This window comes from Eumetopias jubatus, unplaced genomic scaffold, assembly GCF_037043125.1.
Source record: "Eumetopias jubatus isolate StellerSeaLion01/CBP00866 unplaced genomic scaffold, mEumJub1_p1.0 scaffold_17, whole genome shotgun sequence".
NCBI lineage: Eukaryota > Metazoa > Chordata > Mammalia > Carnivora > Otariidae > Eumetopias > Eumetopias jubatus.
Genome location: NW_028274823.1, coordinates 35979641 through 35999734, shown reverse-complemented (window position 1 = coordinate 35999734; position 20094 = coordinate 35979641). Strand labels below are relative to the sequence as shown.

At 39.0% G+C, this 20094-nt stretch overlaps 1 protein-coding gene across 2 annotated transcripts in view; it reads right to left on the bottom strand.

Annotated features, from left to right (window-relative positions):
• CPEB3 (cytoplasmic polyadenylation element binding protein 3) overlaps positions 1-20094 on the bottom strand; it is a 150194-nt gene that overhangs the window by 28098 nt on the left and 102002 nt on the right. For both annotated transcript variants that reach the window (XM_028098944.2, XM_028098943.2), the window contains 2 exons: positions 19350-19468; positions 6214-6328 (listed from right to left, as the gene is read on the bottom strand). In XM_028098944.2, coding sequence (XP_027954745.1) covers positions 6214-6328; positions 19350-19468 — 234 coding nt within the window. The remainder of the gene's footprint in view (positions 1-6213; positions 6329-19349; positions 19469-20094) is intronic.

Below are 20094 nucleotides of genomic sequence, written 5' to 3'. Positions count from 1 at the left end.
CTAATCTGAAACACTTTTGTATATAGAATATAAAAATTCACCTACAGATGTCAAAATATACAACTAGTTTTAGAGACTAGGTTTCAAAGGATTCTTTAAAGTGAATATCACCAGTTAGTACAGGAAAGTCTCATACAGATTCCCTTCCTCCGATGTGGGTGAAGCTGAGCCATGAGGAGGGCTACCCACTTTGACTACCTGGGAGAAGGAGAGAAAAATAGAAGAAAGGCAGTAAGGATCCAGCAGAAGTCAACTAAAACCTTCATGGATTTATCTGTATCTTGTGATCTCAACCCTCCTCATGAAATGTGAGCCTTTGATCAAGGATGTGTCTTATTCAGAAAATGTAGTCAAACTACCAAGTAAGCCTCTGACAGTGAATCCTCATTCTAAACCATCCTCTGTAGAAGGCAGGGACAGCGCAGCTGCCAGGAGCAGGGCATACAGGGGGAGGCTGGAATTCAGACAGATGGAAGTGACAGCAGGCATAGCCAGAGTCCATGTGGACATCAGGAGTTGTCCGACCACTTTCTATTTTTTCCTTCTTACCCAGACAGTGTTCAGAGGATCTGTCTGGTCACCACAGGGGTGGAAATGAGCAGGTATGGTAGCCATATCCAGTGGCATTTTGTACTTTGGATGAGATGCTCTGTGCTCCTAAGACAACTCAAGTCTTCTCATGAATGATTCTCATGAATCAGCAACACTACTGACTCTAATCTACATATTGGCTCTTGTGATGAGCTTCACCGTGCCACCGCTGGAGAGGGAAACAAGAATAGTGCAGTTGTGTGTAGCATATAGAAATCTATAAATTTCTCTGGGTTGTGGGCACTATGCCTCTGAAATTGAATCTAAACCCCAATTATGGATCCTTGGATTTGCTTCTGAATCTTCACAGAGATCTAAAAGGGACCTTAGTTCACCAGAGAGAAACTCATGATGACTCCTGCATCCTACCCTACACCGGGATCCTGTTTCTATCATTTAATTATATTTCAAAGCCAGCCATAGGCAGTGTCTAAGTCTGAGACACTATGAGAACCAAATGGGGTAGAGCAGGAATGAGAACTCCCAAGGGAAATATCAACACATTCATCATTCCAGATTCTAAACTGTGAATCTAGAAGCCAGATTTTCTTCCCCTTGGAAATAAGAACAAAGCAGACAGGAAAGAAGCATAAGGCACCTCAGGAGGATGAAGACGTCTGGACTTTGGAAAGAAAGCACAATTCAATTTAGAAGCTGGACTATCTAGGTTTTCCACAATTGCCGAGTTCGTTCACAAGGCAGTTCACACATCTTAAATGGAGGAAACATGCTCAAAAGGTTCCATTCTGCATCAAATGTTGGGAAGTTAAGAATATTTTCAAATAAGTGGTATGAACAACCAGCTAAGTTAGAGAGATTGAATGTTTAACTTGATTAAATCCGACTGGTACCAAGTTGACTATTAATACTGTTACTGAGACAACATCTCAGATCTCAGCCTGATAAAGAAGCTTCCTTCTTCTGTGCAAAGAATATCCATACTTGAAGTCTGGAAATCTGAGTTTAAATCTTGGCATTTTTACTTATTGTAGCCTGGGCCAGTCACCCCCTTTGAACTCTACTTCTTTATCACTAAAATGAAAAGTCTACCACTGACAGCCTCACAAGGTTATCATGATGATTAAACATACATGAGAGCTCTGAACACACGGCTCAGCACAGAGTGCTGCTCAAATGTTTAGTTTTGCCCACAGGGTGTTCTTCTCTCTACTCCTAAATTTTTGCTTAACATTAACTTGGCCTGGTTTCTGCTCCATAAGCACCAATTCGTCCCAGTCTTACTTTGGCTTTATGCTAATGTTACTCAACCTGCCAATGATGTTTGGCAAAGTTTGACATCAATCGTGGGTGAGCATTAGCTTTTCAGGGGGAAAAAGAACACAAGCAAAGTATTAGCATTAGAAAATATCCTAAAGACAATCCAGTTAATCAAGTCAGTGTGCCAGATCTGGAGTTTATCTGGGACAACTCATACTGAACATGGGACTTGGTGAAAGAAAAAACTTCTACTACTGAGAAACCTGGTATGATTTCTGCCTGCTACCACTTTACAGAACAACAACAACAAAAAGGATATGGTTACGATACTCCTATTTCCTAAATCACAAATCAGGATGTGATTCTTAATACATATGAACTACCAGAATGTTTGTACAGAATGTCTGAAATAAATGCTCTTAGAAAAATTCAGGATGCTCTCTAAATGTACACCACATGTCACTGAATATTTACCTCAAGTTTTTTTTTTTATTGTTTTGTTTTCCTCCCAGAAAAGCCATCCTCATAATAGAGGGGGAAAAAAAGGCAGACAAGAAAATTTTCAGGATCCATCACAGAATATTAGTAGGGGAAAAACAGACAGAAAAGAATTATGAGAGCAATAGGAAAGGCAGGAGACCCAAAGATGAGCAAATGTGGGCTCCAGGGACTCAGATAAGCAATCTCTCAAGATTGATCTGTTCTGCAAGACCCGGTTAGAAGAAATGTCAGAAGGAAGTCATGAAGTGGAAGAACAGCTCACATGTCCCTCATTAGAGAGGAAGTCTGAGGGTTTTCCAAGCATGATTAAAGTTGGAAGTGGATGGGTCCCAAAGCTTGATCACTGAGGCAGTCCTCAGATTAGATATCTAAGCCTCTTGGGGTCAGGGTCTAAGCTGGGGTCAGAATACTCATGTTTATAAACTGGGGGAGCATACAGGAACCAGATGCTTCATTCTCCACCTTTTCCTGGTGGACTCCTCATAATCCCTAAGCCTGGCACTCATTTCCTCTCAGAGCAAAGAGATGCATTCTAGAGAGGTCCTAATGCCACAGGGAAATACAATAGAGCTATTTCTGAATTGAAGACATGCTGTTTACATTACTTGAATAAAGAGTGGCAACATGCTGTTGTACTTTCAGGTGGTAGCAAGTAGAGAACCAGACAGACTACCCCTTTCCTGGTACTGACTCTCTGAAGAATATGTAAACTTTAGCCACATGATGGCATGGTGAGTCTACCTATAGCCTTTCCTAGGATGAGGGTGGGAAGAAGTGGTGAGTGGAAGAACAAGACCTGAAGAACACCGAGAGACTCAAGGCAAACCACCCTTGACTTGCCACTGTCACTGACGAGCGATGGAAGGGAGGGACAAGAGACAATAGGAATGTGTATTATTTAACCTAGAGCAACCAACAATCAGGCAATCTAACTTTGGGTAAGCATCTAGATTTTCCATTGATATTTTCCCATTTTCAGGTATTTTTTAAGCCTATGATTTTTTTTTTTTTCTAACCTGAATTTTAAAAAGGAAGTCTTGTCAAAAAGACTGGAAAGACCAACTTAAATTTAGCCAGGGCAATATTGCTTAAAACAGCTTGCCTTCTTTCTTTAGAAGGGTTCGTGTGTTTGTTTGGTAGGATAAGGACTATATTTAGAATAATTTATTAGTGATAATAGTCCCTGTCTAACAATGGGAAGATATCAAAGAGAAAAAGCCTCACAAGATACAAAGGAATAATTCTTGAGTGATAACATTTTAGTCACTGTAACATGTTAAAGGACAATTTTTGGCCTAGGGTGAGGTGAAAATCAATCTGGACACCTAAACATCTCACCTGTTGAGTACTATTGAACCATGTCTAGTCCAGGATCACCCTACATACAGTGCCTTAGATAGTTTTAAGACTTTTCAGAATTTCATGACCACAATACCATCTAGAAGTAATAAAAATTGCCCTAAAGTATTTAAAAACCAAATCTGAGAATCACTGTGTTGAAGAATATAATTTAGTGTCCAATTACTTCTGAGTTAGCATTCTATTAATACATTTCTTGTTTTCTTCTCTTCTGAAATCTCTGACTCTGTAGATGATGACCTGTTTAACACGACAGTGGGATGTTCATTCAGTTTGGCACGGACGTGTACTTGCTCTGTGCCAGTAACACGTGGATGCTCAATAAATGTTTATTGTTCAAGTGAACTGCATTGTATTCAATTCAAGACTGCCTAGCAGAGTCAAAATGAATTCCTTTAAAAATAGTCTTCTATTCCAAGGCACACACCAGTCCACAAAGCTCAGTGTGTTGCAAAGAAACCCAATTCTATGCACATGGATAAAAGCTGCAGATGTTAATTCTTTTTGTTTAGATTACATGGATTCCAATCTGGAAGGCTTGGATGGAGAGTAACATGATAAGATGCTAATATCGATTGCTTAGCCATCTAGAAACTAGCTACACTTATGGGAGGTGTTGGCATGGAGGAACATTTTCACTAGACCACGTGAATGTAGATTACTATCCACACAAATGTAAAACAAAACCATTTTAAAACAAAAAGCTTTAGCTCAGCTTAAAAAAAAAAAGAACTTCAAGACTTATAAAGGTATACTCTCTAGGTAGGGAACACAAAATCCCATTTCTGACTAGACAACTAAATATAATTCTTGTCTAATCCTAGGACTTGCAGCATCTTGTGAATAATAGTAAAAAGGGAATTTAGTTTCTAAACTTTTGTGTCTGTGACTTAAAAACAGACATAAAAAGTTAAAGCCAGTTCTGTTATTTTTAGAACTGTGGGACTTTTTCTTTCAGAATTTTGTTTTTTTCGGATCCCCATCTAGAAAAAAAAGGAGAGGGACTAGAATCTGAAAACTAATTTGTACTTGTAGTTCGCTGCAAAAAAAAAAAAAAAAAAAAGAACTAGAATGCTAGCAATGACTGTCCATTCTTTTAGAATACATATGCGATTAGAAGACTGTCAAAGGAGATTCTTCTCCCTCTCTCCTCCCAAACATAACACCAGTTAGAAAAAGACAGGAATATTCCATGCCCCCACCCACATTTTTTTTTTTTAAACACAAGCAGTTTAGAAACAAAGGGCTACATTTGCCCTCATCTCATAATGCTGTTCACGTTTGCGTTAGCCCTTCCCAGACTCTATTCTCTGACAGCAGATAAAAGGGAGGCATCTCTGCCGCGTGCCTTTCTTCCTCTCGGCACAGTTTTCCATTAGAGTGAGAACAAGACCTAAAGATATTTGACTTTCTGAAAAACTGTAAAATTACAAACTTCATAATCATAATTAATGTGTTATAAAGTCCTTCAAAATGGAATCATGAATATATCTTTAGATAGGCCTATGGTTATCTTTTAGGAGTACGCTGAAGCTGAGATTTGAACAAATACATTAGAAATGTTGACGAACATTCAGAACTAAGAAGTCATCAAAGTCAGAGACAATTAGCTGTAATTCTTTTTTATAATTCTTTTATAATTCTTTTTTTCACTACTTGATTTTAATGGTCCCTGATTTTTCTTTTCTTCTTTAGGTAGAACTGAGTCAGCTTGCTTACAAATAACAGAGAGAACATTGCACTTTTGCAACTACAGGGCAATAATAACCTTATTTTTTCATCTTACTTTTGAAAAATGAACTCAATTATTTTAAGCACTTTAAAAACTTCGTTCTTACAAATAATTTTATTGTATTCTACTGTTAGTACGCTGATCCGCAACTGATTACATTTATCTTTGGATTTAAATATTGAAGTCATTGGCTCAGCATCACTTCAAATGCCCCAATTAATTATGATTCCGCCCAATCTCAGCCCACAATTATTTTGTCACTGGAAAGAAACTTAAAAAAGAAAAAAATAGGGAAGCTTTTAAAAAGTCGTAATAAAGATGTTCAAATACATTAGTCATTTTTCAAAGTGCATAAGAAAAACAGGAATCTGTTTCACTTGGGAAGAGTTCAGTTTGATTCCCAGCGACACAATTCCTAGCAGTGGTCTGGCTTGTCACTGAGGGGTACACAGCTGCGCTGGACAGATTTCTGATGGGGTGACTTCTTTTTCTGTCACACATAACAATGCTGACTAGCATGAGAATGCACACTGCCAAATGTATTGTTATTATTTTTAAAATACGTGTGGCTGAGAGCACTGAACAGAATTCATCCTTTCAAAATAACAGTTTAATGAAACTGACTCTTGTACCGTAAGAAAATAAAGCATTTGGGGAGAAAATGTTTAATCCTGAAAGAGTTAGCTCAGTGAAACTTCTTTTTGGAGACTGTGTATAGCTGAGCAGAAATCTAGAAAATATTGAAGACTAAATACATTGGGGATTTTGTTGTTGGTGGTTTTGTTTGTTGTGGTGTTACTATTTCCACTCACCAGCTCGAAGGGGTCGTGGAACTCCCCCAACAAAGATAGTTTTTCTGGGGTCCAAAGGCTGAGAACCATCCATTACAAAGTCACTGTCACTTAGGTTCCATGGTCGAATTTGCACCTGAAAAAAAGTCGTTTACTTGGTCCTTACTTCATTTCCATCAACCCCAAATGAGAATAAGGTGACTAAAGACAAACCCACTGATTTGTGCATTTTACAACATACATAACCCAAACAAAATCCAGTTATTAATTTGTGTAATCTGCATTAGGTGCCTTTCAACAGAACTCGGGGAATCTACTTACAGGTACTCTACTCAACACTCTAAGACATATATCATGAAACCTTCAGAAACCACGGTTCTGAAAAAAGGCAGTCTTTTAGAGACAGACTCGGGGTTTTGAATCAGATCCATTTTAACACATGATAGACGGTTTATAACCTGTCACAGTTCAGCACTTAGCTTTTTAAGAGCTCACCTAAAGAAAGGGAACAGGAACATTAGGAATATTTTCTAAAATTATCTATATGTCTGGCTTTTAAGTTTTTATCAACCCCTAAAATTGAAACATTTATCTTTCAGAAATACGGTTTAACACAGATCAACACTCATCAGGTTAGCATGGAATTACCAGCTATATCAAATACTGAAGCACCTAGCATTATCTATTTTTGATTTATCTGATTATCCTAAACAAGTTTGGTTAAATAAAGGTGAGCCTAGAAATTGAAGTGACTTTGCAAAGAGTAGAAAAAGAAATCTTTATGGACATACTTCTTTCTATTTGGTAATATCTCTTCACTTGTACTCTGACTTCCTGCCTACAAAAAATAAGGTATTTCATAGAATCGTAAACTTAAAACATATTCCTCTCAATTCCTAACTCAATCATTAAAGAATAGCTTAAAACAAAACCACAACAAAAGGGCTCCCATACCAAAAGGAGAGCTTCAGTACTGCCTGAGACCAGTCACTCAGCGGGCCAGGTACTCTGGGAAATGAGCTAGGTGTGGAAGCAGAAAAACCAGCGTCTATCTTTTGGGAACACGCCTCTCCTTTCTCAGTCGCACCAATAGGATAGGAAACAAAACAGCTGAATTTTCATTTCCTTAATATCAACACAATTCTTCATTTCCCCCATTGCTCAAGTGTCAACACTTAATGCAAAAAAAACCCACATAAGATGATTTCTTACGTGGCTTGACTTATATCTAGAAGTACTCTCATTTGAAAGGTAGTAAATCTATCAATTATGGTGTCAAAACACCTTGAATCAACTCTAGAACTGGCATTGCTCAGTTAGAAACAGTCCACACATTCCTTATGATTGCTACCAAGTTCACCCCCCCCACCTAACCTTTTGCCATTTATGACACTGCCTTCAGCAGTTAGTGAGAAGCAGTAAAATCTCTATTTCTTCCCTAGACCCTGAAAACATGGACCTGTTTGCAATTCTGCTAACATTTGTGCATTTGCTCCACCTTTATCATGTGAAAAAAAAAATCCTTGTTCTTTCCTTGAAACATCTGGTCTGTTTGACTAAATTACCGTTCCCTTGACATTTACCACAAAGGCAGATTCACGAATACCATAAAGCACCACTTTTAAATCCCTTCTTGAGGGCCCACTACAAATTTTTAATTAAAAACATAATTTCTTCATACTGTAAGAACAAAGATTCTAATGTCACCAATAACAAAAAAGTAGGACATATCTTTTTCTACACAGAGCACTCTTTTCTTCCAGTCTTACCCCTGATAAATTTAAGGCAGCTTCAGGATCTGGTAAGGCAATTCCAATCACTTAATGATAATGAATTTAATTGTGGGTCACTTTGTTTCACAAATGAAAACAAATCCCTAGTAGTATCCATGGCGTTCTGGTTTCATTTAATCAGAAGTACAGAAAATGCAGCCTTCTATAATAGCTGTAGGTTACGGCTGCTCAAAAGAACTCTGCAGAAGATCTCAAACCTTCCCGCTGAGAGCTCTCATTACTGCCTCTTCTCCTGCCCACCCTTGCTTCTTTACATCACACACAACCCATTCCCTTAGCCTATTCTTGTATTGTAGATTAAGTAAAGATACAGGAAGAAGACTCAAAAGACAGTAATTATTAAACCCTATTCACAGAACCTGCATTTCCCAGCTGACACCAGAAAATAGCTCCTCAGAGCTCCCACCACTACAGAATCAGAGAAATGTTAACATAGGCCAACATCAGCACATTCTACAAGTTAGGCAAAAAGTAATACTGTGGTGCTGTTTGCACTCTGGTGCACACTCTGGTTTCTCTCTGAAATATAAGTCCACTCTCACATAAGGCACGTTCTCCATCTTCTAAGTTTATTCTCAGCCCCCAGGGCCTGATATCCATATTTTATCTTTCTGACTTACTCTTTGAGTATATTTTCTGGTCCTTATTTATATATATAGATATTTCTCTACTTTTTAAATACCATGCTTTCTAAGCTGACTCAAATATACTATAGAAAGGGGTGGAATACAAATAAAAGAACTGCTTTTTGACTGTCTTCTTTTCTTTAATGATTATTTTTGAGAATGGATGAAATTAGAGCTCTGTTCTAATACGATATAAACTTCCCCCAGCAAAACAACCTTTACATATATAGAGATCGCTGTATGTATGTATGAAACAACTCTTTCAGTATGTTGTCAAATAAGCTATACTCTGGGGAGTAAGAAGAGCCCCAACATCCTGAGGGTTGGGAGTATAGGGACTTCATCAGACATGGTGAAAATACCCTTAAATGAGCCTGACAGTGATTCCAACACCCCTTCCTGGAGAAACCTGTCCACATTTGCTTAAAAAGGTCACTCTAGAAAGAGGCACGGCCCGTAGCCCTTCAGCCATGCCATGTCCTCAGAGCAGGGGTTATGCAAAATCAAATGTCCATAGGGATGGACAGGTAGCATAAATTTATCAGCCACCCAGACAACAGTTGTTACGCAGGCAATGACACACTGGAGTAAAACATTCCTTTTAAAGGAAGCAGACACTTTTCAGCTCCATCAAGTACTTATCATTTGTGAATGTACTGTCAGATTTTTCCATTTTGCAAGAGTAGCTAGAAATTCAGATTTTTATGTGAAACTTCAAGATTTTAAAATGTTGAGAAAGAATTCAAATGTTAAAGCCACTGTACACCTAAACCAAACTAACTGCAGACCAGATCTATCCTGTGGGCCCCAGACTTGTGATCTCTGACTAGAAAGGTTTACTTACCCCACAGCTCCCAATGGAATGTTGCCTTCCATAAGCACTCATGAGAGAAAAGACAAAAATGGTTTTTCCGTAGTTTCTTTTTTAATTGCGTATTCCTATGGAAACTCTGGTGAGGACTGTGAAACCTATTCTTTGGTTGAATTATTTGCTTCTTAATTCTTAAGAATTAATAATCTGAATTATTATCTGAATTTATAATCTTCTTTGCATAATTGCTTATCTTCAAAGGCAAATCTTTTTAAGGATAAAGGCAAAAACCAAACATAAAGGTGGTGCTATTAATATATCAATTTATGCCATATAGTAACTCTAAAAGCCTTCAAGAAACCTAAAAGAATGTAACATTAATCATATCAACAGTAATGAGAGCACTCATTTTACTTTTCAAGGTTTCCCAATGTGTGTTCTGTGAACAGCAGGTCTGGAGGCATGTTCTGCCAGACAAGCAGTGTTTAGGAAAAGTTACAGGCTATCTCTTCCTTCTTGGAGTTTCATGGCACCCATTGGTGTATATTTAATCAAAGGCTCTAAGAAGTTCTACAGGAAAGAAACCTGTTCAAATGTGCTTTAATCCAGCATTTCCAAAATTTTTTTTCGTAACACCTATTAATATCCACACTTTGGATAATACTGCCCTATTATATTTTATTCTTAGTATGTATCAAAATATGGCATAACAAGGTTGAACCAACTGAACAAAATGTAGAAACTTCACTCCAATCAAGGCCTTTTCTCACTTATTTCCTACTATTGCTCTAAAAGGGTTGTTCTGGTAGAAATTAACTTTAAGGGGTTAGGAGTATAGTAAATATAAACAATAGCTGTTCAAAGAATTGAAAGCTTTCTGACTAAATTGCACAAAAGAGACGTTTGATTATTTTGATATCAACGAAGAATAAAGTAATTACAGTTCCATGTAAAAACTGAAGCTTCATCCTATTTAAAACTAAGAGTCATTAATAGGGATAAGATCAGGCCAAGTGCTAGGAAAAAAAAAATTAGGTAATAGAGTATGGAGTATGGGTCACTTATTTTGACAAGAAGCTATAAGATCATTTTCTAAAAAATAAATTTCTTTGAAAATTTCCAAAAGCCTCTAAGTAAAAACTCAATATAAAATGCATTTTTATTGTATCTTTAATAACCGGATAAGAGAAAACACATAGCTTTAATAAGAACAATTTTTTAACATAAACCTTAGGGCTTTAAATCTCCTTACATGACCAAGCCACCCTATGGCTCTAGAATTCTCTGTTTAGACACAATTTAGAATTTAGACACTTACCTACCAGTAAATAATAGTATCTTGAGCTCATTTTGAACATCTCACCTACATTTCATCCTTGTCTGGTCATCTCCTTAGGTTACAAACATCCAACACATGCACGTCCTACTGCATAGTGCCTTCCTTTTCATCTATTCCTCTTAAGACAGCTCCACAAAGCAACCAGACTGTTCAGAGTCAACAGTGCAATCTGGTGGCTAACCCAGGAAACTACCTGATCAAAACCCCCTTTCTGCTATGTCTTCTTTCCCATGAATTTCCCATAAAGCACATGGCCTAGCCTCCCTAACCCCAATTTCCTCTTTCTTTTTTCAATACCCTTCAAACTCCTACTCAGGAGAAGGTCTCCCATTTTTCTCTCCCTAGTCATACAATCCTTTCAATCTACATGACTCACAAAAGCAATACTGCAGAACCATCAGGACTGCTCTCCCTAGCAAGCAGCAGCATCGCAGCTCTTCTGACGGCCAGGATGAGTCAGCTAAACTTAGGTGACATACAGCTGCAACAGCTCAGCTGTACTGGTAATGAACTCAGGCCCACCCCAGCCGTCAGCAATTCTATTTTAAGCATCACAGACCTCACAGAATGACCGGAGTGCCCCACAGTATCACAAATAAACTAGTTTGTGGTTTGTGAGGCATCTTTATCTCTTCCATGCTATAAGGGGTTGTTTTATTATTATTAACCACCAAAACTAACAGCCACAACAGCAATAATTATGGTTTGGATTCTCCAAAGTACATTCATATTTGGTATCTCATTTCAACTTAATTTCTTTTTTTAAAAATTAATTTTTGAAAGATTTTATTTATTTGTCAGAGAGAGAGAGAGCACAAGCAGGGGGAGTAGCAGGCAGAGGGAGAAGCAGGCTCCCTGCTGAGCAAGGAACCCGGTGTGGGATGGAGTCCCTGGGATCATGACCTGAGCTGAAGGCAGACACTTAACCGACTGAGCCACCCAGGCATCCCTCAACCTAATTTCTACCATACAGCTCCCTAACAAAAAGGTCAGCCAATTTCCAGGAGTTTAGATGCTACCTCATCTCAAGTGCTGCTCTCCACTCAATGGAGAGGAGGAGATACCCTCCCTGTATCTTCTGGGGGAAGTGACCAGAGAACAACCTAATAGCTCATCTGTTTCAATGCTCTTGATAAGACTTTTCTACCCTGGGCTCCCCTGGGGACTCCAGTCAGAACTCCACTGGGCCTCTAAGCAAAAAACTAACTCTCACACTCAAGCTATTCCTCCCATTCCTTAGGTAGAAATAGATTACAGGCCCCAGAGAGCTTCATCAAAATAGGCAGGGTTCTTCCTAGACAGGGAGCCAGAAGTAACCCTGGGAAATTCTCTCATGCCCTCCCAGAATGCTCCAGGTCCACCATCAGGGTCAGGAAATGGTCTAGGTACAAAAAGAAAACCCCTGCCATCTGTACCAAGCTGCACAGCCTGCCTGACGTACGGAAACCACAGGCTTTCAGCCCTTCAGCTACTTTTGAACAATTCAAATAGAACTCTGCACACTGTTTTTCATAAGGGCACCCAGTACAAAAACAGAGCATGCATAAACTGTGCCCTGAAAAGGGTGATGTATAGCCTTGCTCTGTGCTTGACTTAGTAAAGCAAAGCAATTATCAATTAAATGCAATGATTAATACCCATACTTATAACTGGAAGATTCAAGGGAATACCTTCTCTCTAAAGGCTTTCCTGACTCCCTCAGGAATACCTGACCACTTTGCCATTGAGCCCCCACCCCATGGCCACTCCTTATAAAACTTTTATCGTAGCACCTTTGACTCCTTACTTCACTTAGTATTTACATGTCTATTTCCTTCCACTGGGCTCTAGGGTCCTCTAAGGCTGAGACATATCTCTGTGTGGGTCCCAACTGCCTGGCAAAGTGCCGAACAGAGTGAGTGCTCTGTGCTCATCAGTGTTCTGGTGAATTAACAAAGGTTTTCCTGAGGGGCAGATGCTGATGCCCCAAGATGTCCAGCCACTGCCCTTCTATAGCTCCCAGATCACTCTCTTCACTCCACTGAAAGCCACCTGCCAGGGATATGGATATATAGTGTGTCTGATCACCAGTGGGTGCCCCAAGGCTTGGCCTAATCAGCACAAATTTCTGATGCTCCCCACCCTCCAGTGACCTACTCAGTGTTCAGAATTACCTAGTGCTCATCATTGCTGCTGATACTCCTACATCATTCAGAAAACATAAGCATGATAGATGATTTCCTTTTGAAAGAAAGAAGAAACTAGCACTTTTGAAGACATACACTACACCACTGTGCTAGTCGTTTTAAAACATTGTCACACTTAAATTCACTGTAACTGCTATGCCATAAACATTATCCCTACTTTAGAGATAAGGAAACTAAGGCTAAGAAGAGTGAAGTCAAGTCAGAACTGAAACCCAGGTTTATCTGACCCAGAGTCTATATACTCTTTCCAGTGCAATGATGTCCTGTGCCTGCGAGACTCCTTGTCCTCCAGCCTACTGGCCACCAGCCATGCTTCCCAAGAGTCACCTGAACAAGTCAAAATGCATTTTGATTTGTGAATGATTTATTTCTCTCTTCTATCTAAACTTATTCTGCTCCTTCTCAATTAAGAAATGACTGATATATTCTTCTTAAACCTACTAACAAAATTAGCAGTTAGAAAAGCTGAAGAAAATGATTTAGCAATGAACTGGCATTATATTCAGCTATTTTAACTTCCAGGTTCATAGCCTCAAGCAATTGTGCTCTTGCAGCCAGACAATTTTGTCCAATGTCTACACAAATGTGTATTTTCAGCTCCATGGTACTACAACAAGGATGTTGTTACTGGCATGCAAATCACTAAAACTCTTGAGAGTAATGTACACATAAAAGTTCAAGTTACCTAAGTTTTTCCTGGAAGAAGCCTATTCTTTGAATGAGCTTCATGGAATACTAATTCCACCAAAATCTTCACAAGTATAATCCCCAAATAGGTATATCAAATGCTGGATTAAAAAATATTACACAAATTTATTTACTGCAAGACTTCTCAGAACCTTAATATACCATTTTTTTCCCAAATATTCTTGGCTATGGAACCTTTAATTGGAGGAGAAAATGGATATAAAATGCACAAAGTTCTCAACAAATGACATCTATTATTGTTATGAGCAAACCTTTTGTCAATGATGCTCTCAAGAGATCAGTGTCTGATGGGACAGGTGTTCTTCAGAACACACTTTGGAAAACAATAAATATGGTCCCTTAGGGGATGGTATTAGCTATTTTGTCCACTAGAAACTATTTTAGTATATCAGAACGGCAGCATCTTTTAGACCTCCCTAGAGAGGAATAATAGGTCCAAAGACTCAAACACTAAGAAACTCTGGACTCAAATGCAAATTCAGAGAGTGGGGAGAGGAGAAGGATTTATTATGAATAAGAGGTAGTTCTCTCATTTCAGCAGAGAAATTCCTCCTTTGGAGAAATTCCTATGGTAGAAGGTGCCCAAACCATGAATTTAGACCAAAAGGAACAAATAAATAAATAAAGAAGATTAGAAATGCTGAAGATTTCCAAGAAGGAATATGACAAATCCAATTTGACTGAGCCAAGATAAAATTATAGTTATTGTCGTAGGAGGTAGTAGGTGGAGAATGAGAGTTTAAGTAAATATACCACAAACCCAAGGGCTGAGGCCATCAGTCAAGGAGCCCTGTAACTCAGCCCCTACTTAGTTTCCCAATTTAATTTCCCTCTGCTCCCTTTCATACATTTGTGCTCCATCTAACCAAGAGTTCTCTAGAGTGCTTCATCTAACCAATTAAATGTTCTCCACTCATTCTGCACAATTTCTCATCTGTGTTTACACTGTTGCCTTTCTCTGCAATGTCCATTTCCCACACTTCCACAGCTCCACCTCTCCCCTGGCTAATCTCCAAACCCTTTTCAACTTTCAAGGCCTAGTTCCGATGACACTTCATCCAAGAAACTTTCTTTCATCACTCCAGGTATACATAAACCCTCCAAAGCACTTAATCTTATCTTCATTGAATTTGTTATTTTTCCTAATTTGACAAATATTTTAAAAACTTTTATGTGCCAGGCTCTTTAGGTTCGTGTATTTATATACTTGTTTTACCTACCCATTATACTATTAACTTTCTGAACACAGGATTTTATATCTAATTCATAATAACCAGCTCTAATGTCTTGCCCATAGTTGGCACTCAAACACGGTTTAAAGGAAGGAAGGCACATTATTTTGAAAAGATGGCTGTATGTGGGCTGGAGATAGCTATAATAGTAGGTGTGAGTCACTAGAGATGCTGTAGTGATCAGAGAAGGCTTCAGGAGAGAGATGGCATTTGGGAGGGGTCTTAAAATAAGTGTAGCAATTAGAAATTGAGACAGGAACAGAAATATTTCAGTTGACTGGAATACAGGGTTCAGAAGGAAAGGTTGAAAAAAGAAAGGTTGAAAAAAACTTGAAGTCAGACTGGGAAGGTCTTCAGTCCCAAGCAAAAGGATCTGGACTGTCTTTGTACCTAAAGAGGAGACTAAAAGTGCTAGACATCCCACTGGTACATAAACGGGAGTAAGAAAAACCAGAATTACAGACAGATCGGACAGAATTAAAAATTAAAGAACTGAGCCAGCCTCCAACTGGTTTCCAGCTTCCTGGCTCCCAACATTTTTTTTTCAATTTTAGGTTTTTCAAATTTTGAGTGGATGACCATGTTACCTGAGCAATAACCAAACTTCAGCTTTAAATATACAGTTGCCCCTTGAACAACACAGGTTTGAAACGCACAAGTCCACTTATATGCAGATTTTTTTCGATAAATGAAGTATAGTACACTTTTTCTCTTCCTTATGATTTTCTTAGTAACGTTTCTCTAGCTTTCTTTATTGTAAAAAAATACTGTATACAGTACATATAACATACAATATGTTTAATCAAGTGTGTATGTTATTGTTAAGGCTTGTGGTCAGTAGTACAGTATTGGTAGTTAAGTTTCTGGGGAGTCAAAAGTTATATGTGGATTTTTCAACTCCATGGGGGTCAGCGTCCCTAATACCCCCTACCCCCACCTCACCCCATTGTTCAAGGATCAACTGTATAGCAAAATCAATCTGTCATATTTCAGGATATTTATAAATTACGATTATGCTATAAATTGTAAGGAGGAGGAAGCAGGAAACTTCTAGTATACTCCTTTCAAGGTGTCTACTATTCCACATCTCTGGCCAAAGTGTTTTAGAAGGTAAGAACCATAAATATCTCTTTCCACACCTTGTCTTGAAGGTTACTGTTTTTCGGCCCCTATTTCAGTTAGTCTATGGCAAGTTTCCTGCTCTATCAATTTGCTGCTTTGAACCTTCAGGTTCAGTCTTTTTATATGTTTAAAAAGTGGAGTCACTTTGACAAGAGAGACCACTGTCACAATGTCTGTCCACTTCACTGGAAGCCTGGACAAGAACACAGCTATCCTTTGGGATGCTTAGAACATCTGAGCAATGGAACTCCTCTTGCTGGAGGAGGAAAAAAAAAATCACACATCTAGGAGCTTTACAATAACTCCTGCTCTTGCCAATTTGTTTACCCTTCTTTGGGACCAAGAAGTCAATTGAACAAGTTATAAATACAGTATCTTCTGCCATCTTTCAGAATCAGACCTATACATAAGGTAGTCTGTGTGGTCATAAATGAAAGGTCATCACTGACTAAAAGTATCTCCCCAATACTATCTGAAATCCACTGATTAGGGATTTGTTTGAGTTAAAAAACAAACATGATCTTAGAAAGGGGAGAGGGGATCTTGCTATCAGGCTCTGTATTAGGAAAACAATCTGATTCACCTAATCCACACAAAGGAAATGTGGGTTTGATTGGGGGGAAGGGAGAAGGTCAAAGGATAGAAAATTGTGAGATCATTCTGGAACACTGTATATTTCCAAGGAGAAATCCAAGGAGCATCAGAAAGAACTAAACAACAGAATGAGGGCACTAGGATCCTGAAAGGTAGCCAAGCTAAGAAGTAGAAAAAGCAAAAAAGAGCCATAGCTCAGAAGGTTTGGGAATGAGTTCCAAAGGTTGACTTTATCTTGAGTTATTGCCAAGGTCCTCACTTACTCCCAGTAGTTCAACTCAGCTCTCATTCTCTGTGGGAGCATCCAAAATGAGGTGGAATGTACCGAAACTTGGGTGGGGAAGTGTGGCCAAATGAGGTTGGGAGTGATAGATGTGGAGTTGAAGCCAAGAAAGAGAAGGTTTCAAAAATGGAGCCAAAAGAGCTGGAACCCAAAATGGGATCCAGTTCATCAGAATTACAGGTATTCAGGGACTTTTCTGTTTCCCATCCTAAGTTTTATTCAAATTGTTTATGCTGGAAATTCTGAGTATGCCTGGGTTAAAGAAATACGTGATCAGCAGCCACCATTCAGAATTCACCAAGCTCCAATAAAACTGCTTCACTTGAGTTCAGAAAATGAAAACTGCAATAAGGCAGAAATTTGTAGAAACACAAACAGTGGAAGTTAGTTTCCCCATAAACATTACCAAAACAGATAATTACCACTAGTTATTTTCAAAAGTCCTTCAAGCCCAGGGTAACACATGTATTTGGAGGGAAAACAGTCAACATACCACTGCCATCTGCAACCGCCACTGCTCATTCCCTTCTCAAGAGATGTCCAGTCCTGGTGAAGGCTTGCCTTGACAAACATAATATCCTCCTCCCACAGAGCCAGTGACGTGACCCTTCCAAGGTACACAAGCCCATCTGCTCATCTCCATTCTCCTCCCAATTCAACTGCTTCTAAATCTACTTTGGGCATAACTATCTTCATGTGGACCTCTACCCCTCTGCCTTTTTTATGTATAAATATATTTCAAATCCTCTCCTACAGAGCCTCCAGAGGCTCTCTGGAGGTTGACCATTTACCTTTCAGGCATCGGACATGGGACATGGGATCAATCTTTCTAATCTCACACGATTCCAAAGAGATTTAGAGAAGTTACTTCAGCATTCTCATTATTTATTCAGATGAAACACTGCATACTCCCATTCTAGTCACAAGCACAGCCTCTCCACACTGTTTAAATTAAGATCAAAGTTAACAAAGGTTCCCTACTCTTTTTCCCGACCTGTATAGCTACCTATCCAAGTCTGCTAACTCCTAAAATATTTGGTAATGACCCCAGAATTTGAAAAATACAGTGACAGCAAGTGTCACACTTGCTAAAATCCTTGCTTCCTCTGCATCAATTATTCTATGATTCAATATCCCCATTCTTTAGTAATTCCTTCTGCTTTCCGTGCTGCAGTCTTCCCCTTATAGGTGGACAAGTCCCAGCATCATTCTTTTGCAACCAACTGTAAACCCTGTTCTAGACGTCACCATTCTTTTCCGCAGACCTTACCATGTAGATAAGCTCTAAACTTGCTCTCCTAACTATGGCACTATTTGGGACTAATAGCATCATCCAGTTATACCTGTACAAATCCCAAATGCTCTCACATTCATTTTCCTCTTACCTGAGCTGCTCAACATCCAGAGAGAAACCATATGCCTGTTATCTTATAGATAAGGAAATCAAAATTCTGCAAGTATTGGGTGACTTATTCTGAGCCAAGTAGATAATTTAAATGAGCTAGAGTCAAGACTTCTAACTTCTGACCCCAACTCTTTCCCCATGCACATTTCTGAGAATAAACCTAACTGCCAAGCAAGCCCCACATGTCTGGTGTAAGTCTGACAGGACATGCTGTAGGTCCCGTGAGAGATACCTGCATTGGTCCCTTGGTCTGTATCACTGTTTTTACCCTATGTCCCACTCCTAGCACCAAGTCTTGATACACAAACTCACCCCCTCCTAATTTCTCTCCATCCTACTTCTACCATGTTAACCAATTTCTTTTTTTACTGTTGTTCTGAATATAGTCTTGCCCCTTCTCCACTGATAATGCCTGTCAGGAGAAAGGAAGCAGTCTTCTTCTCTTACCCAACAACTTACTCACACCCTTTGGCTCAGAAACCACAAACTCTTAACACAAACGCTGTATAAGTGTACATTTATTTATGGTTTTGGGTCCATGTTCTCTGTCCTTGCTTTCTCCTGCCCTGTTCGAAGCCTATCCATTTGAGAGTGTGAGCTCCTGGCCCAGAAGGCTCTAGTTAGTCCGTTGTGGGCACCATCCAGCACAATGCCTTGCATTCACAGGAGCATAAACATTGCCAATTACCATCTTTTTAAAAAAAATAATAAATTATTCCTGTCCTTGATCTGAAATAATGACAGAAACCAGTTGCCAAAACCACTAAGAGCATTGTTTACTTCAATTCAGAGTTACTGAATAGGAATTAGCTTGAAAGAGCTGTAAAGTGAAAGACAAGGACACATTTGTTTACACGCAGTCCCAAAGGTATAAAACGAAATACAGAGTAATTTGTTAATAGTTTCTCATCCACAACAGTCCAGCTCTACTGCATAGCAAGGTCACCCTGGGTAAGAGGATCCTAGTTACCAGCATTCCCATTACAGAAAAAAGGTGATCAGCTATTCCAAATGCATATGTGCTCTAGAAAAGCACCAGGTGGCTGCATATCACTTACCGGTTTATCCTTGATGGTGGGGCTTGACACGCACAGGTATAGCTTCCCGTCTTCTTCCAGGCAGGCATCTATCAATGCTTGCACTGAGCTCTCCTCCTGGAACAGCAGAAAGGCATAGCCTTGGGAGAACAAAAACAAAAGGACGGAGAGAGAAATCAGTATATTAAACTCAAAGTACCATATAAAAATTTACCTGTTGTTTCCCTTTGGCAAATTCTTACTAAAATCTAAGAACTTGAAATGGGACACAGGAAGTAATAGTCACTGAGACACTTCATATGCCAAGCATTGGGTTAGGTACTAGTAGACATAATCTTGCTTAATTCTCATAATTACTCAGGGGAGCAAGTTCAGAACTCCTCTATGGAATTTCCATGAAATACAAGCATACCTCATTTTATTGTCCTTCACTTTATTGTGCTTTGCAGATATTGCGTTTTTTACAAATTGAAAGCCTGTGGCAACCCTACATCAAGTAAATCTATTGGAGCCATTTTTCCAATAGCATTTACTTACTTTGTGTCACATTTTGGCAATTCTCACAATATTTCAAACTTTTTCATCATTATTATTATATTTGTCATGGTGATCTGTGATCAGGAATCTTTGAGGTTACTATTGTGATTGTTCTGGGGAACCATGAACCAGGCCCACATAAGCAAGTGAACTTGATAGATATTGTGTGTGTTCTGACTGCTCCACGGACCAGCCATTCCACTGTCTCTCTCCCTCTCCGTGGGCCTCC